Source organism: Branchiostoma belcheri, unplaced genomic scaffold, assembly GCF_001625305.1.
Source record: "Branchiostoma belcheri isolate BF01 breed outbred unplaced genomic scaffold, Haploidv18h27 scaffold74, whole genome shotgun sequence".
Taxonomy (NCBI): domain Eukaryota; kingdom Metazoa; phylum Chordata; class Leptocardii; order Amphioxiformes; family Branchiostomatidae; genus Branchiostoma; species Branchiostoma belcheri.
This window is the reverse complement of record NW_017804398.1, coordinates 884,586-907,700: the sequence shown is the minus strand read 5'-3', so window position 1 is coordinate 907,700 and position 23,115 is coordinate 884,586. Positions and strand designations below refer to the sequence as shown.

At 43.7% G+C, this 23,115-nt stretch overlaps 1 protein-coding gene across 5 annotated transcripts in view; it reads left to right on the top strand.

Annotated features, from left to right (window-relative positions):
* Positions 1-23,115, top strand: part of LOC109485246 (cGMP-specific 3',5'-cyclic phosphodiesterase-like) — a 32,665-nt gene that overhangs the window by 3,544 nt on the left and 6,006 nt on the right. For 2 of the 5 annotated variants that reach the window (XM_019788698.1, XM_019788702.1), the window contains exons 2-13: positions 15-191; positions 4,514-4,682; positions 10,019-10,177; positions 14,351-14,440; positions 15,604-15,747; positions 16,836-16,898; positions 18,351-18,421; positions 18,748-18,811; positions 19,611-19,658; positions 20,065-20,140; positions 20,388-20,455; positions 20,979-21,122. In XM_019788698.1, coding sequence (XP_019644257.1) covers positions 15-191; positions 4,514-4,682; positions 10,019-10,177; positions 14,351-14,440; positions 15,604-15,747; positions 16,836-16,898; positions 18,351-18,421; positions 18,748-18,811; positions 19,611-19,658; positions 20,065-20,140; positions 20,388-20,455; positions 20,979-21,122 — 1,273 coding nt within the window. Of the gene's footprint in view, positions 1-14; positions 192-4,513; positions 4,683-10,018; positions 10,178-14,350; positions 14,441-15,603; positions 15,748-16,835; positions 16,899-18,350; positions 18,422-18,747; positions 18,812-19,610; positions 19,659-20,064; positions 20,141-20,387; positions 20,456-20,978; positions 21,123-21,415; positions 21,578-21,864; positions 21,973-22,301; positions 22,412-22,641; positions 22,730-23,115 lie in introns of all 5 variants that reach the window. The other 3 variants (XM_019788699.1, XM_019788700.1, XM_019788701.1) reach the window with 3 other exon arrangements.

Here is a 23,115-nt window from a genome sequence, read left to right as displayed (position 1 = left end):
AAACGATCTCCCAGGAAACAGCCGTCGCGAGAGAAACTCTCCAAACTGAACGAGCTGGATCTGATGCTGGAACTGATCAGGGACATTGCCAATGAGCTGGACATGACCAACCTGTGCCACAAGATCCTGACCCATGTCGGGATCCTGACCAACGCCGACAGGTGCAGCCTGTTCCTGGTGAAGGGTAGCAGGTGAGACGGACACCAGATTTTCCCACAATTTTCACGTCTGTCTTTAAAGCGTCTATAGAATTCACAGTCGGTTGTCTGAAAGGGGTGGAGGTAAAAAGCTTTTGTGGACAAACACTGTCCGATAACATTGAAGCTTTATTGACGCAACAAAAGTACAGCGACTTTCAAAAGGTTAGCTACAAACTACAAAATAGAAATACAAAACACGGAACAAATCATAGAATTCTACTTACCAACCAATAATGGCATCTATTATAGTCCATTACTATCAGGTAATCCTGGGCTAATCCTGGGTTTCATTACCTTTGCTAATAACAAAGCATTCTTGTATGTATAAACCTATTTTTCTGCATTGTGCGAGTTGTCACATGAGGGGGGGTGCATTTTGTAAACAGCTGCCATGGTCGGTTGAACCTCAACCTTTCTACATATTTCCATGTTTCGTGTATTCCGAACTGTGACGTTGTAAATTGACTGTAAACCCGTGGCCTGTGGACACAATAATGTATTCCTTCTACTTGAATGTAGGTGTTTTAGTTTTACAACAGGTCGTTTTCGTGATTTATGTTTTTAACTGCGTTTTTTTTTACTATGTACAAGAAATCAAGCTTAATTGGCTTGTGCCTTGGTAAGGCGGAGGCGCACTGTCATGTTGCATCATTCACTTCTGTGCACCCGTGAAGAAACTTTTCTACGGCCGAATCTAAGACATGTTTGTGTAGCTGTAAGATGGATGAATCACGAATTAACACTTACCGCACGATCAATATCCGTTACTAGGATGCCGTGTGCTCTGTTAGCCTTGAAATGATCGATGCGTCTGAAGCATCGAGTTCTATTTACATCCCTAATTTCCTGTCGTCCTGGTCTGCTGATTATGATAATAGATTGTAATAATGACGACCTTTATTGGACATATATGCCCACTGGGGTTAGTACAAGTCACTAAAAGAGTCACGGTTTACAGATACATGTACTAGTACTATAGTAAGCAAATTCGGCTTCTCGCTTTGTCGTGATGGTGGAAATGTAATAACAGATATACGTTTTTGACATATTATGATCAAAGGTTTGTCTAAACTCATTGGAAATATGAATTTATCTGTATTACTTAGACGTATGAAGTAGGAAAACATAAATTGTATCAATGTATAAAGTTCAACTTTGTTTTGTCTCTGCTGTACAATTTACAAAATGGTGTCCATCGATATCTTCTATTCTATTTTACATTACAGTATCGACATATCCGTTGTTCCAGGGGAGTGCTGTCCTGTCTTCCGGTTTGAATGCGTAGTTACCTTCGCCAAGAAGGTTATGTTTTCGTTGGCGTTCGTGTGTCTGTGTGTGTGTGTGTGTGTGTGTTAGCACGATAACTCAAGAAGGCTAAGATGGATTGTCTTGATACTTGGTAGGTGGGTAGGTCTTCATGAGACGTGGAACTGATTAGATTTTGGGCCCCCTAGCGGCTTCTTATGGTACTGCAGCTGAACTTCCGGTTTTGATATCTCATGATCTAGACATGCTAGGGTGACGAAATTTGGATGGAAGGTAGCTCTTGTGCTGGGGAACAAGTGACGTGAGTTTGGGCCCCCTAGTGGCTTGCTCTGGAACTGCAGGGACATTAGTTGAAAAATGTTTAAAGGGGGATAACTCAAGAACCTACTGATGGATCGTCGTGATTTTTAGCATGTAGGTAGCTGAAGCGATGCTTGACATAATGATATTACAATTATGCAAATATTAATGTAATTTGCATAATTAATGAGGAAATTCTATAAATCAGCTGCATTCCATGATAGGACGATTCAAGCTTGTGACATGTAATTCAGAACGGCAGAAATACAGGCAGATATTGATTATGCAAATGAAGACTTAATTTGCATAATTAACAAGAAAATGTTATAATTACATAGTGGTAATGTCTGGAATTTCATATTTGGGATATTTGAAACTTATGTGAAGGTGAACATAATTAAACATAACTTATTCAAATAAGGAGCTCATTTGCATAATTTATGAGAACATGCTATAATGGCATGCATTGATAAGATAAGACTTCTTGTGTAGAATATGATCAACAGATATAATTGATGCAGTATAGGATCCTATTTGCACAATCAGGGGGATTCATCTATAATTTCTTAGTCATAAAGGCTAACATCATTTGGCGAAGGTATGAGATCGTGGAACTCTTGTTTGTGGCATGCAGCTGATCCGCAGTTTTGTGATTACAGTATTGGTCTCTTAGTGATTACGGGAAATCACATCCTATCTCAGCCGTTATTACTGGTGAATGACGATGGCAGAAAAATTCATCGACAACGTTGACATTTATCCTCCTCTTGGTAAATACCACCCAAGGCACACGAGCGGAAGACGCCTAGCCGATACTTTTGCGACATTTCCCTAGTCCTGCACAAGTAATGACTACCTACGTATATATAGCTATTTGCTCTCTAATAGTAATACAGGGAGTCACGTAAAACGAGAGCTCATTGGTATGCCGCGGCTTGCAGCGCGCGGTGGATCCAGGATAAATTGCGCGTGTGAACGGAAGCGGTTCCACACCTTTAAGTGTACACTGTCGACCTGCGTAACCCGCGACCCCGGAGAACTCCAAATCTGTGCTGTCGGTGTTAACAGAGAAAACTCGTCTTTCACGGCCGTGTTCTATGTAACGTTAACTCGTCTTACTTCTTAAAGAAGCACGGATTCTTTCAAAAATGTGCTCAGGGGACGTTTCTAATACAACTCTCCAAAATCCATCACAGTGGTAATATACGTAGTTATGAATTGATTCTGACGCTGACTGGGTGTACAGGTGGTTGTTGAAACAACATCTAGCTGGCTGCAATCAGTCTTCATTTCGTTCCACTACACGTGTCTTCTTAATATTCCCTGCAAACAGCCTTTATAAGTCCTGGAGTTTCTTTGTAGTTCTTAGATTCCCCTCCCTTTTCTTTGGACTCATTTTCCTGCCAGCCAATCTAATGGGCTTCAAACATGCACCATTAGGTAATTAGCCTCATTCGCTGCAAATATGCACCCTGATAGAGTGCTGCTGGGGAAGAGAACGAGCTCGGTTGGAGAGAATCTTCTATGTTCTCACTTCTATGACGTAAAAAATATAAGCAAACATGGTTCTATGGCGTATGTTTACATGGTTCTAGGGGGATCAAAGAGGTTAAGACGTGGGTGGTAACATCAGAGAGCCGATGTATATTGCAGTATACAATAGTCTAGAATTTATGCATAACGTCTGGCTGTGGTTGTGCTGCTAGCTATATAGCTGCCACACTGGTTGCTCATTTTGTATGGGGAGGAATCATGTCGAAAAGTAACGCATCCAAACCTTGCTTTAAGTCCGTGGGTACGTATGAAACATGACCCGAGGCCAAGCTTCAGGAGCTGCGTAAGTAGAACCGGAGAAACTTCCCCGCCTGACGGGCGGACTTACGGCCACGCTCCGACTGACGTGTTTTTAGTTATTCTACAAGTACAAAGGATCATTCAACCGCGTGTAATCAGTGACAAACGTGCGTTGGTCCATACGTGACGATACTTCCAAGTCATCCCTCTTTGAGTGGTAGCACCAGATCATGTTTCTTACATGGGATAGCAGAACAGGTGTATTCGTGCTAGCTTCTATGAGGGGATTTAGAACCATGCACGTAACGTTGCGTCAGTCTATCCGAACGAGCGTCATGCACGTAATGCCGGGGTTTTTGACACACTTTCCAGGTAATTCAGTTGGGCGGATTTTGGCACGAGGCACCGGCGGTCAGATCGCATGACTAGTTTGGAGAGTCTCTGTCGTCAACATTCACTGTACCTAAACACAGCCGTATGTTTACTGTCGAAACGTATGCAGAACTGTCAGCATTCTTTATACGCTCTGTGTGTCGCGCTGCCACGCTCTCACACTTCGGTTTGATAACAGACTGTGATGACTTACGAGGCCGCGCGAACCTACCCGAATCTCTTGAACCGGCCTCTAACATGGAACAGTAGAGATGTGTAAAATTTTAGGTACAGAACCGGACCTGTACCAGTGCCGAAATAACTTTGGCCAATCATAAATGTATCCGACCGTCTTTTGATAAGTGGTAAATTGTTGTCCTTGTAAGTTGTATGAGAGTTTACACATTTCAAGCAAAAATAAGAGTTTTCAAGACCTAACTTGTCCGACAATTGTCATCTTTGATTTCTAAACTATCGACACCAGCTGATATTTTACCGCCAGTCTTACTACTAGTATACTAGTATAACTACTGCATTTAGCCCACGTAAATAAAGATCATCATCATCATCTTTCTTCCCAGAGACAACAAGTACCTGGTGTCTCGGTTGTTCGACGTGACGCCGGACTCGTCGGTGGAGCAGGCGCTCCACGCCACCGGCGCACAGGAGATCCGCGTCCCGTTCGGCTGCGGCATCGTCGGGCACGTGGCCAAGACCAAGGAAACTGTCAACATCAGAAATGCTTACGAAGTACGTCTGTGTTCTTGCAACTAGAAACATTCTCTAGAGGCAGATTTTTCAGATAGCCCCTCTATCTTTCATAACTGACTGATGCGGTTGCTATCTGAAACGTCTAGAGAATTTATCTAGTTGCTGATATGTATTGTAATAGTATCACGTAGTGTTTCACGTAGTGTCTAATCTTCATCGACGCACGTACGTCTGCGTTCTGTTTCCCTTGTTCACTGATCGCTTCTGATGGACTGGTCCTGCGGCACAGGAAACCCATTACAGATAGTGATGTGCCATTAGAAAAAAAACATGTAGGGTAACGACTCGGGCAAATTCCAAGTTTGAAGAAACTTTTGTTACGCCAACAGCTCTGCATCGTTATATTGTAATCTCTTTAGCAGGCTCTATAACTGGGGATTTTTTGAGGGGAAGGTTTAATAATGCGCATCTCTTTGGCTTATCAGTCTGTACTTGCGGTTTAATTTTTCCCTTTGAGTCGCCGAAATATAGCAGGCTCCAGGGCAGGCTCTATCAGCGGCCGGGCAGGCACAAGAACCCGGGTACAGTCAGATGTGACACGCCATGACAAAAAAAGTTCAATATAAAAGACCCCAGTCGTAGAGCTAATGAGGCTAATTATATTATTTGGAGCCTACGAGGAGAACGAATTGCCTGTACTGTCTTGCTTGTTTATTTGTTTATCGGGGATCGTCATTAGTGCAGCAGTAACTAATCTCCCTGGGGTCCTCGTCTGGAAAACACAATAAACATCACAATCTATCATAACTAAAAACCTCGCATCATACATACACTACATTACGTTATTATTATGCCTTAAGTAAGACGTATTATGCATCAGAAGGCATCCACTGACACACCTACAAAAATGCCTTTCCTCGTCAATTTCATATTGCGATTCAAGGCGCGACTGAGAAAAACATGTCTAAATGTCTTCAGTCAGAAGCTTTTTGTACCGTGAACAATTTGTGCAGCGCTCTTGGCGAAAGGTGCATTTACTGTTACCTTGTGTGGGAGTAATAGCACAATACTGTGATGTGTGTATATCATAAGACACCAACGCAGATGTTCCCATATGGCCTCATTAATTTCAACCGACTGCAAATTGGCAAGGAATGGTCTGCCTCGCATCGCCACTAGTCTCGTTAGGCGCCACAAAGTTGACGTTAGGAAATATTCATGACTTCAGCTGCTCCCCTGTGAACTGTTACTCAATGTACTGTAGATAAGAAACTAGGCTGCCTGTCTGTAAAGATGGCGCTTTGTGGGAATCAAGCAGCGCAAACGTGTGCCGATTTTTAGTGAGAGGGCACTGAAAGGTGAAGACAGATACCAGTGACGCCTAAAGGCCGCGACAGGTCCGCCGCACTACATCACTAACCTTTCACCTTCTGCTGGCCATTAACGTGTACGAGTCATGGCGTCTCCCCAGGGAGAAGAGTGAGGACGGTGCCTCCTCAATCCAAAATATTCTGTTGAGTCTCCACAGGGACCGACCAGAAAGGATCACTTGAGGAAGGGTGGGGATGGAAAAAGAGACTTTTGAAAAACACTTTGTAGTAAAAGTGGAAAGTTCACATCATGTAAGAAACACACAAAACGTACTGCTGTTAGTTTTCTCTTCCGCGCTTTCTGAATACTTAGTTTACAGGATTCAGACAACTCAGACGTTACAATCAAGCGCGAAACACCAAAAACAGCGAAATGATTTACCTCAGCATCTAGTCTAGACATGTTTGTTTGTTTGTTTATTGTTAATTTCAGGCTCAATGGCTCATACATACAAGACATGACATATAAACCTCACCTCACCGGTCCCATTGCAGTCACATGACGTAAACACATCTAAAAAAACATATAAATTGAGGCATGTACAGATAAATGAGCTATATGAGATATATCAAAAGCGTATGTGATGATGATATTTTCAAAGTAAAAGATTTCAGAGGTAGCCAATCTCTACTATATCAGGATTACAACTTCCGCCCGCCCAGAAGTCTTGTCCTCAAACCACCTTTGAAATCTATGAAGAGCAGACGTCTCAGATAGCATCTTCTACTATCTTTGATCAGTCATCGAGAATGACATAATACAAAATAAATCAAACAACTGTATGAATTCTCCAAAGAGTCCGACGTTTCCGCTATCTTTCATCAGTGCCTGAAAAATGAATAAAGAGTAATGTTCTATACCTGGATGCCTAACCTTCCTGGGCGCACCTTTGAAGTATGTCTGAAACCAGCGGCCCACTCCGAGCGGGCGTGATTGATGAGAGAGCGCCGCGGGAAGTTTATGATCCATGAGACAGCGCAACCAAGTTGTCTTTTCGTCCCAAATGGAACACAAGATAAGCCCCCGGCGTCTTGGTAAGATAGATGATGTATCGATTGCCGTTCTATTTAAATGCACTTCAAGTACTTTATCTTGAAGAAAGTTGGAAGTGTTTCTGGCGCAGAGTAGAGATGTTCAGTACCGATAACCTGGTCGCCAGTTGTGGGCGATGAGCAGTGGAGAGATAATGGACTCTGAAGCATGTAGTCTCTTCAGGAGTGCTGAATGGGTGTTGGGGGTCTCCAACAGATTCCTTTTGAGACAGCATAAGGCAGCAAATGTGCTCAAAATGAAACATTTCGTTTATGACCATTTGCGCAAATATATTGGTCTTTTACAGCACCTTTCCACTAGAGGCGGCAAACGCCGAGCGACCAAATATTTGACAGATCACTCCACGAACGGTCTCTCAAATACGTGTAGCTACAGACAAAATGCACCTCTGTATTTTCTCCCGCGCGATTCATTGATTATTACGAAGAAAAAATTCTGTACGTTTTGCCAGAACAATGAGTGTATGTTTGAGGCAGGGTTCAAGGTTTATGATGATGTGTTACGCCGAAAGGCGGTTATACCGGCTATACAGATACAGATACAGATGATGTTGGTAGACAGATGGTGTTCGTGGCCATTTCACAAAGGAAAGCTTGAAAAGAACAAGATAACCTCCTGTACGCCCGTCCGCTGTGGCGCCGATATCGAGACTGGTATTAGACGTTCCACAATGCAAAGATACTTCAGAATTCTACACAAGGACAGGCACTCCTTCTTCCCTTCCTCGAGGAATCGGTCTTTTAGGAAAGTGATCAAGTACGTACATACAACCACTACCACTGATCCTATCCCTGCTGCAGATTCTTCAGGCTTTTAAAGACACTTCCAACCGATCTGGGGAAAGAGGATAATTTGTTTTCTCTTGATGTGTGTTAAACGCCGTGAACATTCTCTCTTGACTCTTCCTCAGCTATTAACTCAAGATCGTGAGTTCGGGATCTACAGTCGTCCACTGCGCAAAAAGTACATGAATGAAAACATTCTGACATGTTTATGTCTGAGTCGCCTGGAGACGTAGAGAAAACGAGAAGTGAAACACATGCGCACCACAAACTGGAGAGGTAAAGTAGCGCTTCAGGTGCAGTGAAGCAAGAATCGCCATCTTAGATCTCCGCCCCAGGACAACATTGCCAAGTATCTGAGAGGCTCACGCCAACACTATTTCATTCTGGTCACTGCCTAAGAAATAAACAGTTTCAAATTTCCACCTGCAGCTTCACCAACCAAGATGGACCAGTTTGGAATGTCCCTGCCTACGTATATGGTTATAACATATACTAGTACTAGTATTTCGTATAACGTGTTTTTTTCTATCTCAATTACTTGTATTATAGTGTTGATTGAAAAGCCAATGTGATCTATTTTGGGGGTCAGATATCGTATAGCCGAAGACGACTGAGTGAATAAGTCGATAATTCCAGTGAGTCAATCTTTTTGAATTATAGAACAGTTTTCCTGCATGTACTTTTCCATGTAATTTATTTTTCATGCCGATTAAATTTTATTTGTGTATATGACGGTGGAGGCATTCCAAATCCTGTTTTGTAATAAAAGATGGCCAGAATCATCAGGAGTGACGGAAGAGAAGTAGTCCATGCCCTCAGAGATAGCAATTGTGACGTACGGACAATCGATAAGATTGAACTGAATCTCATGTTCGATTCTTCGATACTGAAAACTGGGTCACCCGTGATGTATGGTATTGATTGTAACATAACAATCTCTCTAGCTTTGTGCATCTTTGTTTCCCTCACAAATTAGACGCGAAGTACGTAAAGCAAAATAAATCAAGCAGCTGGATACATCCTCTGAGGAGTCAGACAGCATCTATCATATTTCATGACTGGGATTCTCCGCGAGGATGAGACTGAAGACAAATTCCCCCCAGATACCCCCGACACATACAGTAGCTCCTGTGGTCCAACAGGACCAATAGAAGCTGCTTGATTTTCCCTCCAGTCACCCATTTATATACAGGTTACAATTGTCTCCAGACTCGTTCAAGTCACTGATGAAAGATAGAGTCTGAAACGTCTAACTCCTAAGAGAATCTATCCAGTTGCTCGGTGCATTTTGTACTCATATCACGTAATGTTCTAACTTCATCGACGTGGACCCAAAGTTGTCCCAATCTGCCCAGGACTAGCAAGAATGAGTGGAAAAGTATGCCGATGACGCGAACTCTATTTTACGACAAACAAGCAAACCGACGGTCACGCCATAGTGCCACCGCTGACCATATATGCGCGCCAGCTGGCGCATTGTCGGGCTGTTTTACTCCACTAGAGCATTGCTGGGGTACAAAAGGCAGACATTGACCAATGTTCTGTGACGTAAGCTTTGACACGTCGCATGCCACACACCGTCGTTTTTCCCTCCGCAGGTTTCCATGTTTAGGTCCGTATATTTGGACGAGATTTCTGCTGAGGGTAAGAATATCCTGTAACTGACGTGTTTTGAAACATTTTGGTAAGATTCTACACATGTGTGCATACCAGCGATTTTCAAGGCAGTCCTGATGACGCACGTCTTGCTATGTCTGGTCAGTGTCTTCGCATGTGTCTGTCCCCGTGCCCTGACAGAGTTCAACTTTCTAGGAGATTTGGCAGTAAATGCCAAAGTCATAAATTTTGGAGCTTTCAATCTTTTACACTCTATTTTACATCAACTGAGATTTGCCACATGTGTGGATGGAAGGATTGCCAAACCTGGTGATTATCACATTTTCATGACATTTTTAAGATGTCAACCCGGAGAACAGACTGCAAGGCCACTCACATCGGGAAGGACCCCTGCCCTTTACGATATTAAAGTGCGGTGGGTTCTTAAATGTGCTTTAGGTGTGGTTCTCCTCAAACACGTTTACTGGAATACCAGATTCTTTAATGGCTTGCTGTGTGTGTTTCCTCTGTCAGTACAGTCATTCCTTCCCTCCCTCCCTCCCTCCCCAGGACCCCCGGTTTAACCGCGCGGTGGACCAGCGGACAGGGTACCACACCCACTCCATCCTGGCCATGCCCATCTGCAGTGCTGATGACGAGGTGTTGGGCGTGGCGCAGATCATCAACAAGGCCACCGGAGGTCACGAGTTCACCGACAAGGACGAGGAGGTGACGTCATTTCCGCTTCCTTCACTACAACTTCTACATGTATAATTCTAATGTTTACTTCTATGAACGGAGATATTGTTTTCTGTTTATTTGCTGTGGGGTTGTGTGTCTGCTTTTCCGGGCAGAGTACGTTGACAGAAAGCACGTGGATGGGGGAATTGACAGGCAGAATGACAGGTGGTCAAAAGGTCAGACACAAGGAATGGCTCTGGTCGAGAGCCAGCAGGAATATTGAGGGCCATTCAATACTTCCCGGAAGCCTGAAATCTCTTATTTCTGAATATTGACAGATATTGCTGGGGGAGGGTGGCAATGGATTTCTTTATGTTGGTTTTCACACATTATCAATTAAGGTTTCATACTGACTGCAACTCTGACTGAAGAGATTGCCATTTGCCACTAAGCCAAGTATGTGCCCCCTTAAGGAAACTGAATGCCTCTGTTTCCACCTCAGCAGAAGGTTGGGACGAGATGACAGACGCAGAGGCATGGGCTTGTAAATATGGGCCCAGATGGTCTATTAGCTAACGTTGTGTAGAGGACCAATCTTTCTAAATCAAGTCTCGTTTTATAAGTACAGATGGCGAACGCTCCAAGGGGATCAGTTCCACTGCATGTCACGAAATTTTCGCCGTATAGTATGGGTTTCTGAATACTATTTCTTTCGGCTTAAAAATGATGGCAGTCGTATACATGGTACTTGATACTTTATTAGGATATCCATGGAGGTTGATCCTTGCGCATGAAAACTGGGGTGACTGGTAAAAACGTTCACGAATACGCCTCGGGCAAAGAGAAATTTCCTCCCATGCAAATACTGAAATAGGGGCTGAATCTTCAGTTCTGCAATACGTTTCACTGTTACATATTCGTCTTCTCGTTATTCTCATAGTGAAAACCGCCTTACCGCGTGATTATATATAATGAGAACAGAGGCGCCGGTCTTGCCATAACAGCGCAAAAGCAAGACGACAACAAGCGTCAGCCAAACAGAGAGGAGGAAATGTCTTTAGTAAAACGTCGTTTGCACATTACCCCGGCGCACTTTTACCGTAATTGGAATAAAATCGTGTGATCTTCCCAAGCGTGTTTACCGTGCTCCAATTTTTGACAAAGCAGCGATTAAAAATTTATTCCGGGTTAAAATTCGCGTCTGAGAGACCGACAGTACGGCGGAGAGAGAGCCGTATCGAACATACAACGTGACGGTCTGAAAAATCCCTGAAAGAACAGACATACGCGAACCAAGTGTAGGTGAGTTGGTTAATTCCAAATTCTCAATTCTTGATGATAGTTCGACATGGAGCAACATGTTATTCTCCATACTTGTCTGACGTTGCTAGATCTAGGGGCCTTAGTGTTTACCGTATTACGTTAGAAGCTTCACCTCTCGTTTACCCCATGTGAGGCCCAATAGTCTTGGTGAAGCAAGCTTACACTGCTGTGTCAGGTTGCCAAACTTGAGTCAAGTCCCCCTGAGACTTGATATGGAATTTCTATAGATACAGATCTGTATAAATTGTCCAGCCTGTGCAATAATTCCACGAAATAAAAGATCTCCTTAATCCGAGCTGATATGGAAATTTCCCAGGTGACCTGATATAGAATTTCTATACAGATTTTTTCCACAAAGCGTAGACAGTGCAATAATTCCACGAAATAAAAGATCCCCTTAATGTTCTGAATACAGGAAAAGACCATGAGTTTTCATATCATCGGACAGCAGTTTGCCTAACGACATGCGTTGAACATAGATCATAGCTTGGCTGCTTTTCCCTGCTTTTGCCTGCTGTGTGTATGGATGTGGCTGTTAGGATGGTGGAGGTACCCGTCATGTACAGCGTTGTAAAATCTTATACACATAAACTGAAATTGTGTGTGTGTGTGTGTGTGTGTGTGTGTGTGTGCGCGCGCGCGCGTGCGTGCGTGTGTGTGTGTGTGTGTGTGTGTGTTTAAAAAGGCTGAGATTTTCTTTTTTTCATTTAGCTCGTATGATGCATTTGTCCTATTGTTGTTTTCCGTTTCCCTTTATCAATTGTGTGATTTATTCCACCGTGATCCTGCCGGTAGCTACACACTACAGACACCCCTCCTCCGTCTTCATATCATCCAGCACCCTCCCCGCCCACCAGGTGACCATTAATGGACCGTCCCTTGGGGCACCCATCTTTCCACCCGCCCATCCTTAAGTCGGTATCTTGTTGCAGCTTCTTCTTGTCCTTAGCTGACTGACATAGATTGACGCACATCTAATTATCTGTTCCTATTACCTCCTGTCTACAGTTAGTGAAACATAATCACTCCGCCCCATTTGGTGTAATAGCACTTCCTGTGAAAGACAAGAATGTGTCCATTAGAGTCGTTAGAGGCCAATTTTGCGTGTGGAACTGAACACGAGTCTTTCAAACCATTTTCAGTTCCTGGCGTGATGCGCCATACTAACAGCCATGCTGTAATGGCGCTGGGTTGTAATTTCGAAGCAGAGAAAGCTAAGATAATATCTGCTGATGGAAGAAGAAAAACAAGGTGAAAGCTCAGAAAGGAAATGAGTTCCAGCCAAGGCACGCTCTTCTCTAAACTAGCCTGACGGTATGACCTAGTGTGTCAGTGATAGTGATCTGACTACTTTCCATCTGCTTTCGGCTTTGAAAGGCGCGCAAATTAGAACTAACCCCGCTTGCCCTTCTTGTCACAAGGCGTTGAGATGAAACAGCAAAATTTCCAAGGCATGAGACAAGATAGTGTGAAATATTTTATACCGCTAGCTTTCCCCGTGGGTCACAATGTTGTTGTCAATGGCAACGGTTATGAAAGTCAGCTCGCGATTTAACACACTTTCTCTCAGTAAAGAATACTGGTTTTACAATTGAATGCCAATTTAAAGGCTGCTGAATGTGCCTCCCGGTGTGTTGCACCGGACAAATCCGGATGTGTAGATACCTCGCCCTAGTCTCCGCTAGGCTGACAACGCGGGCTGGGGTAGAATAATTTGTCAGGAGAGTTTAGCCACTACACATTTCACTTGCTCGAAGTGTTATCCTCACCGTGGCTCACCCCGCTGGCCAATTGTTGAACTTATTTCTGCCGAATTTTGTTGTCGATAACCCTTTAGGAGGGCCTGGTGAAGGGTAACTTCTTCCCGCTGAAGTCAATCAGACATGCCGATCTTGTTTAGAGTCCCTCTTCTCCACCTCTTGAAATGACGAGTCTAATGGCCGACAGGACCAAATGGCCAGGCTCTCAGAGGGATTGTAATTACAGCCGGGTTTGAAGTCCCCTCTCATATCAAAAACCGTTCCAGAGTCGATTACCGCGGGCACATTAGAAGTGCTATTCTACTCAGGTTAATGGTTGATATGGGGGAAAGGTCATTCGTAGCTCCCATGATGACATCGCGATGGAGAATTGATGGCAATTTGGAAGTTTTAAACTCGTGTTTAACGAGTGCTCAACAGCTTCATCTTCAAGCTACAGACCTTGAAAATCGTTCGATTCATTAGTTTGATGTCGAGAAGTGCTTCCAAACACTTCTAATACATCCTTCGCGGATCGTCCGCTAGCTTCTGAGCACATGTAAGTACTGACATACGTGTGGGAACAACTCTTACTCCTAGTGGAAGTGGTGACTAACGCAGAGACAGCGCCGATGGAAGTAAAATTTCAATCTCCTTTAATCTGATCCTTCCTCGCTAAAAAGCGATGAGTCCGCGTAGGCACGGACTTTGCGTGCCGATGTTGTTATTCAGTAGACTGGTTCTGTCCCTGGTGCTGATCGCTAATCGCACCACACGCGACGTTGTTCGTGTGTTCTTGGGGCTTCTCTGCAATTTCTGAACTCCGGTTGTACAAAATTCGCATCCTAACAATCCTCAGCATTACTTTTGCCATGCTATCTCAATATCGCTGTATCATATCTGATGAAATGACGGCGATGCTATGCCCACTGAGGTTGCCTAAACACAGATTTATTTCCCTCACAGTTAACCAAGTGGAACAGTACAGTATGGGATAAATGAGACTAGACAGTAACTTTGCACTTACTACATCATGTATATTTCATGTAGATCGAACATACCTCACAGTGTGTACTTAGAGGTATACTTCATATGTGGGCAAGAACATGTAACTAAAGATCATCACCATCATTAGCATGATTTGTTGCTCCCTCCACAGGTGTTTAGGAACTACCTGACGTTCTGTGGCATCAGCATCGCGAACGCGCAGATGTTCGAGATGTCCATCACGGAGTACAAGCGTAATCAGGTGAGACAATGTCGCTCAAACAGCCGTGGTGTAGCCCGGGGACGGCAACGGAAACCCGTCAGCTGGGATAAAGTTCCATGTTTCAGTTACCTGTGTACATATGCCAAGTGACATATCCAGAAAAACATTTCTTAACGGCTCTTGGTGGCAAATGTGCAGATGTTGACGCATTGGCACACCAATCGTAGTGTGTTTTTGCCACACATTTAGACAGATTAGCCAAAGAGGCATATCCGTGACATATCCATACATATGCTGAAAAACAACAGTATTTGTTTGCCCGGACAGGGTAGGTTGAGTAGGTGGGTAGGGGAAGACATGGAGGAATTTCTGAAGCCGAAAATTGCATACCTCTTGGAGGTTTAAATCTCCGATTTCTACTTGTTTTTTTAAATCCCATCCTTAGGTAACAATCAGATGATTGTATTTCTTTAAGTCTAACAACGAAAGCGAACTTTTCATTAAGATATAGACATAACCAAACATGGTTTCAACTTTAAACATTGTAACGTTATAACCTCACACAACATTCTCTACATAATTTTCCACCAAAGCGGTCACAAAACATGTACAATGACACATCCCTGTTCATCACATAAATCTTCTTGACACGTCCAAACGGGGATGGCGAAAAGTTGGGCGTTAGACCGCTAATTAATCACAAACACCGCCGCTGATTTCCCTGTAGGCGTCATTAATGATGGCTTAGAAATGATCCTGTCTAATTACTTCTGCTCCATCTGGGCAGGCGAGTCTAATATGCAGATTTTGTTTTTGAGATCTCCGTTAGCGATACTAATATTTACTATTTTTCCTAGAGTCTAGCAAACCAGAATAATACAAATATGGCAATGAACGCCTTTCTTCATCTGTTGTTGCAATAATGACGTGATCGTTAGCAATAACGATACAAATGGAATCATCCGTACAACATAATCTATCAATTAATCAAAACTGTCATTGCAACGATTGTATACGATAAGTTGTCTGGCTACTGGGAGGTTACGCACACAATTGCTGACCCACTCTCTCTCATTTCCACGGAGCTTGCATCTCAATAACATTGCGGAGACATGGTAGTTACGCTTGTGTAAGATTTCTTGCCACGGTAACGCGTTGTTATGACGTAGTTTGATTGACAGATGGGTTGGGCGTGTTCGCAGATCCTCCTCCAGTTGGCGCGAAACATCTTTGAGGAGCAGACGTCGGTGGACAAGGTGGTGCACAAGATCATGAAGGACGCGCAGGACCTGCTGAAGTGCGAGCGGTGCTCCGTCTTCCTCACAGAAGACCTTCATGATGAGCAGGTGACCCAGAAAAACAACAGCACCAGGAAAAACAACAACAACAACACCTACTACTGCTACACAGTCATAAACATATCATGCTCCTCTTTTTTCCGTTTTCATCATTTGGTTATATGATGACCTATTTTGATTGCTTCTCATCCTTCTCATTAATTTATGTGTCTTTTTATTCAATTTCTGTTAATATAAGGATGGCAGTTTATCCACTTTAAGGCCTGAATGCTGTTAAAAAACTATAAGAGTTTATGCATGTGAAAAACAAGTTCTGTGTGCAAATTATTATTTTGCGTTTAATTACTTTCAACCTTCGTCAGTTTTTGTGCTATTGTTTTAATTCATTTCTTAATTTGATTGGATTTTTGTCCTTTTTAGTTTTCTCTACTGTTCGAATCACAGAGAGGACGTCGCCGGTCTCTGGTACTGATCATGAACTTTCTCCTGTCATCCTCATCTTTACTCTTGTACTTACTTCGGGTCACGAACACTTAACATCTAACGTCAACTTCAAAAATCATCTGTTCCTTTGCATCTGTCGTCGAACATATCTTACTAGTGGTAGATAAAGCACTGTCGCCGGGCATTCTGGGATGCTGTTGGCGTTGTTAACGTACATGTATCCCATCATGCCCATTGTAAGTCTGTTTGTCCTGACGCTTGTAGAACCCAAATAGTTGCATCGCTCCTATAGTCTCCACCAGTCTGACAACACGGGTTAAAGTAAAGTAAAATTTAGCTTAATAGAGGGAATAATTTGACCGGGGAGTTTGGCCACCATAGAGTGAATTTTCCTATGAAAAGTTTAGTGTTATCCCTACCACGGCTCACTCCCTTGTTTTTGCCGAATTCTATTCATAGAAGAAGAAGACTGGTGGAGGCTATTGCTCCAAAGGCAATACAGGAGCCTGTTAATTACCCAATCAAAGCTCTGTTGATGTTGATGTAGACACCACATCCCCTGGTTTAACCGCATGTCACGACCGCTCCACCGCCAGTGACTTTCCTCCCCTAGCTACCGTGTGTCCGTACGTGGTCGCTAAGTGTTCTCTCTATTGTCTGCACCGCCCACCCTCCCCCGCCTGCCGAGGAAGGACCTCAGTGCACACCTCAGTACTGAACCCCCTCGACCGGATAATCCCAAAACCTCCCTCCAGGTAAATACATGTTAGCCTGAATGCCAGCCTTTTTAACTTTAGTACGCTCTATCTCGGCCAAACTATTTAAGTTACTGGTAGGGAAGCGACCGAGTGAGCGCACTAAAGCTACAAATGCTGGCATCCAGGCAACATATTTATAAACTGCTTACGTCTCCAGAGAAAACACTATACCATTGGTGTGGTTCCTTGCTTAGGCATTTTTGCATACTCCTGCTATTACCAAAAATACCTTTCACCAGTATCTAGTGCTTGTAACGAAGTTAATGATATCACATACAGTCATACTTAACAGAAGAATGCAGTCTTAAGACCATTGAAAACGCAACCCACAAATGTCTCCAGCATCGGTGCTTCTCAAGTATACCGTATTTGAGCTCTACGCGTGTTTTCCTCCAGTACCCTCAAGAATAGCCGGCGTTTATCCCCCATTATTGATTGGATATCCAACATTTACTGTGTCGCGGCTATTTCAAGCTAAATTTGTTCGTTGATGTTATTTAAAACGCTCTGGTGCGTTTCCCATTTCATTTTCCTTGGCTATCTCCAGCGCACGCCAGTTTGCATGCTCTGTTACACGCCAATTTGCAGGGAGATTCCATTTATCTATATCTCTGGAGTCTGTGAATTATGATATAACCCAACCAGATGAAAAATGTTGATATCACTCTAATGCGATACTAGTATGTCGACAAACGACCGAGGCACGCTAACTTCTAAATGTACGGTTGATTTGTAGTCACTGTCACACTGAGCCCCTCAGTATCTTCGGGAAAATCCCTTGCTGTCACTGCTTTCTAAAATCACTTACTCTCACAAATCTGTCTTTCCAACTTCTCACTTCGCACTGTGACGGTTTATATTCCATAATTACCTTTACTGGAAATACAGCGCGGTCACATTCGTCACACGTTATCGCACAATCCTAATGCCGTACAATTTTCAAGTAGTCTGTGACAGAACCAAAAGCCGACATGACAGCATCTTCCGTAACAAGACAGATTATGTTTTCAAGACACATGAACGACTTCCCTAAGAAAGCCTTCAGTTTGCAGTCGTGCGAAAATCGCACGTTTTTGAGCGGGCCGTAATAAAATAACCTATTCAACCCCTTTGATATGACCGCTGCTATAACTTCCCCAAACACGTACAGTATCTTTCTTGTCTTGATGTATAGTTCTCCCCACTTATGTCCTCCTAGCTGTAGTTGACCCCGTATTTGACTCTCCCTTCTGAGGATTCCCGATTATTAAGTAGAATATATTTTCTGGTACTTACATTTTTTGTGATAAATGTATACGTATAAATAAAACACTCTTACCGTTATCACTTGCAGAAGACATCGAAACGTTTGTTGTTATTCCAATATGCAGTTTTGTGAGCTTGATAACACTGTCGATGATTCCCACGTGAACCAATAACCACAACATCCCTGTCGTGATTTTTTTACAGGGTGTGGAGTTCTCCAAAATCTTTGATCTGGTCTCAGGTAGTAATGAGGACAATGGCGTCCAGTCCCCCAGGTATGAAGCACATGATGTCATGATAACATGTCTACTAACACCTTTGTAAAAACGTTTGCCTACAATTTGCTACCGTCTGTAGTAAGCCATCTTTGAGATCACTTCAAATGTTTGACTTCCTAATTTCTTGAGGTTGCTCTTCCAACAAATTTACTCTGTAAACAAATCTGATGAGTCTTTGTCACAGTAGTTAGCAATGTAGTACCACACAGACGTCGGTGCGACACACATAACTACCTGTTTCGTCTAAAAGCTTCTACGCTTTATAACTGTAAGTCGTGCGTATCAGTGTAAATTCCTCCTGTTACTGTTCCATTACCTCTCAGTGCCTCCACGGTGGCCTGGCTACTGGAGAGCGGACTGGCTAAGCACGTGGCATCCACTGGTGAGGTGCGTACACATTAAAGTGCAGCCATATGTACGTCATATCGTTCTTACAATGACATTTTCCTGGAATTAACGGTGCCGATAATTCTGGAGGATGCCCTTCGTGACCTTTTGAAAGTTTGAAGGACGTCTCTAATCTGGATGGGATTTTCCGGGAAATGAGCCAAACACGTGTCTGTTCGTATCTGCGAAATAGTTTTTCCTGGAAAGATCAACAAAGACACATCCGAACCGATACCGCTTCCCGGAACCCCGGCACGATGGATCAAAGCGCTTCCGCCGTGCGCGTGTTGAGAAAGTTGGTATGGGTATTGACTGGAGGGCGCGCCGCTAGTTCTGTGATGCACAGCTTTTTGAATTCCGCGACTCTCTTTCGTGCAAGATGGATTACTGTAGCACGAGTAGCAAGAGTAGAAAATCCATCTTTAGTCTTTTTAGTTTTTCCAAGTCTCATGCCCTTTATGTTGAGGTTGACGACCTTTTGCCATTTTTCTTTGCGAACGCTAACATTGATAAATGTACACTAACACAGCAAAGAAAGACCCCAACAGGTGTCCTCCTACAAAATGAAGCGTTGAACAAAACAACACATTTTGAATCTGTAAAATAATAAAAGACTGTAAGGCAGCCAACGATATGATGATTTGTCCTCTGATTATTAATTATGAGGACGTGAGGAGACATGTAAGAGTTACTGCATCGTCTTGTTTTGTTTTGTTTTGTTTTGTTTTGTTTTGTGTTGTATCTGCCGAATACAGGTCTACACACATTAACGTAATGTCGGTTTCACTTATGCCTACAGGTTTTGAATCTACAGAACACTAGAGAGGATTCACGATTCAAATTTACGGTGAGTCAAATTACCAGTAATGGCTTTTGGACAACATGGAATGTATCATAAATATTTAACTTGCCATTGAAATTTTTGTTGGTAGTTTAAGGCCCGGTCACATACGTCGCATGATCGTCGAAGGATCGCAAAACTGTGGGCATTCTTGGGACAGTCGTAAATGCATTCTACAAAATTCATCCATTTTGTTTAGTTTTTGTTAGCTGTCATATGACTCATATGATATCCTTGTCATCCTTGACGTCGGCTGTTGGTTCTGGCACAGCGCTAGCCTGCTTGAAAAATCTACGACATCAAAATCGTACGACGACATACGACGTACGTTACCGCGCCCTATAGCTACGACATTAGTGTGCAGGCAGATGTCTCTATGTGTGCGTTAGTAAAGTTGTGTTGGTCGCCACAGGAAGAAGCAGGGACGGGGTTCCGCATCACGAGCGCCCTCTGTCTACCGATCTACAACAGAGAGAGGAAGATCATCGGTGAGCGATCATTTTAATGTACTTCTTCTCCACTTTTGTCATCCTCAACTGAGGTGAAGCATGATGCTTTTCCAAGGAGCTTCTAGTCCAATTCGGCTCGGGGTCACCCCTACTCTTCTCGATAAGTGTGTTGGGTTCTTTGACATTTTGCTAGCAACTGTTATTGCCTGCTGTGCACTCTGTCTGAGTGTTTTGTGTGATGAATTTGCGATTCAATAATTCTGTGGTGCCTTTTGTCTTCACCAAGGTGTGGCGCAGCTTCTGAACAAGCACAACAACGAGCTGTTTGACGAAAACGACGAGGGCATGTTCGAGGTAGGCGTCACGGAAACGACTAGATACAAAAACAGGATTGTCAACCCACTGTTATAGCATACTACTCTGTCAACAGCTGCGCTAAGGCATAGTGTCAAGTTGCTGTCGATAGCTAGCAAACAGTCTTCCCAACAGCGTGATTGTATGATTGGCTCATTGTTTCCTTACCCTGACTACATCATCATGCTTCTAGTAGCCCACTGGTCAGGACCCCTAGAAGCTTGATGACCAACAACTCTAAACCAGGATAATCGGGAACGTTTTAATCCTGTTGACTGAGACCTGCCTGTTGCCACAGTGTTGCAGGCTTTAACGACAGATTTCTATAGTGACAAACATCCCTGACCTCCTATCGGACTGATTGTTATAGTGATAAAGCTCCCTCAGCTCCTGTAGCAGTTCTGAGGATGGGATTGGTTCTCTAGAGTTTTTAGAGGTGCGTAGCCTTAAGCTCTTGCGGTGAGTAGGTCCGATCAGCCCTGACAGCGAGAGATTGTGTAACACAGTTCACTCGTCTTCCCAGGCGTTTGCTATCTTCTGTGGCCTGGGCATCCATCACACCCAGATGTACGAGAACGTCTGCAGGCTCATGTCCAAACAGAAGGTGGCGCTGGAAGTGTTGTCCTATCATGCAACCGCACGGGAGGAGGATGTGGGAAAACTGCTGGTAAGGCAACACATATTTTCGGTATCTTTCAAAGGAGTTAGAAGAAATTGTCACCAGGTTTTCACCATTCAAAACAAACAAACAAACAAACAAGACACACCGAGATGGTCACTTCCAACAGTCTACAAAAGAGGCAAATTACAGAAGAGTTTGTGAGAGGGTCATGCGATGACTACACGTCTGTACAGGCTAAATATTACTCAGTACTAGACATTACGTACCTACGTTAGAATGGAACTCAGAAGATGTATTATTTACCTCCGAATAACTATTCTCCTCTTTGCTCTCAAAAGAGTACTATTTCACAGACAGCACAGTTGCCTGCAGCCACTAAGATAGGACTGTACGACTTCCGCTTCAACGACTTCGTCATGAGCGAGGATGAGACGGTCCAGGGGGCAGTCCGCCTCTTCCTGGAGTGCGACTGCGTTAATAAGTTCCGCGTGCCTTATGACGTGAGTTCATCCCCGTCTGTGTGTGTGTGTGTGTGTGTCTGTGTGTGTGTGTGCGTGCGTGCGAGTGTGTGCGCGCGCACGCGTTTGTGTATGTGTATGTGTGAGTGTGTTCCAATAGGATTCTAGCAGTTGGCCTAGAGTATTTTGGCCGGGCGCCAGTAGGAAAATGCACAGACGTCGACGTAAACAGAGACATTGGCAAATGTTTCATTATGTTCGATGGGAGTTCAAAACATTACTTCGGATCTCCTTCGTCCACCTATATTGTTACCGCTGACGTCTTACAGGTGCTGTGCAGGTGGGTTTTGAGCGTGAAGAAGAACTACCGGCCGGTGACGTACCACAACTGGCGCCACGCCTTCAACGTCACGCAAACCATGTTCGTCATTCTGAAGGTGAGAAATCTGTTGTTGTTGTTATTGGTGTTATCACAGTAAGATCTTTCCCAGTTAATCAAATCATATTTCGTTGTTCCATAATGTGCTTGGGACGACGCCAATCCCTCATAAGTCAACGTAGTTGTTCATCCTGTTTCCTTCTTTCTATGAGTGGCTGAGAATTTGTAAACACTTGCCATTCACGTGATTGGCTCACCTTATTGATATGCTTGTTTCAAAGATGCCTACAGCAATGTGTTGTTCACAATAGCGTAACATCGCCAGTTGGTACTTTGGCCCAAATGTTTGACTTGTTTAACAGACAGAAAAATTGTTCTCCCTTCCAGACGGCTCCGTTTTCGTCCATGTTTTCTGACGTGGAGACTTTCGCCATGATGACAGCGAGTCTGTGTCATGACCTGGACCACAGGGGGACCAACAATGCCTTCCAGTCCAAGTAAGTAGAGGTCCCATTGCCGAAGATCTCATGATTGCCCTGCGCCCAAGATTGCATCAGAAAGATGTCTCCCAAACCTTTCAAAGACACATCACCATCTTGGTACTTTCAAAGACACATTAACTGCACATTTTGCAAATACACTTGTACATGTAGCTCCCTCCCTGGAGCACATGCCCCTGCACAGTGCACAGTGGTAACGAATTCATGTATTTTCAACCTCATTGCAGAATCGAGTCTCCCCTGGCTCGTCTGTACAGCACGTCCACCATGGAGCATCACCACTTCGACCACAGCATCATGATCATGAACAGCGAGGTGAGACATTGTCAGCACATTTCGGACATTCAGCATGTCTCATATTCGCTGCTGTATTGAGTACCTCCTCTCCATATTTCTTTACACACCAAAGTTGCAGCTTCGCCTTCTAGAAGACGTCCTAACTCGTTGATCGGGATGAATATCTCTGTCAAAAATTCTCCAGACCTTTATTCCTGCATTAATCTAGGCTATATATAACTGTCAGTGTACATCAAAGACATAATCCCATGGTCGATGTGCCCACAGATCAGGGCTTTAGTTCGTTTGGCAAACTGTTCTGCCTTTTACTGGGTATCATCCCATATCCATCTTTTCATGCATTTGACTTTGACCAACTTCAATGTCAATGTTGTTAAAGTTAAATCCCTTCCCATCACACTGGT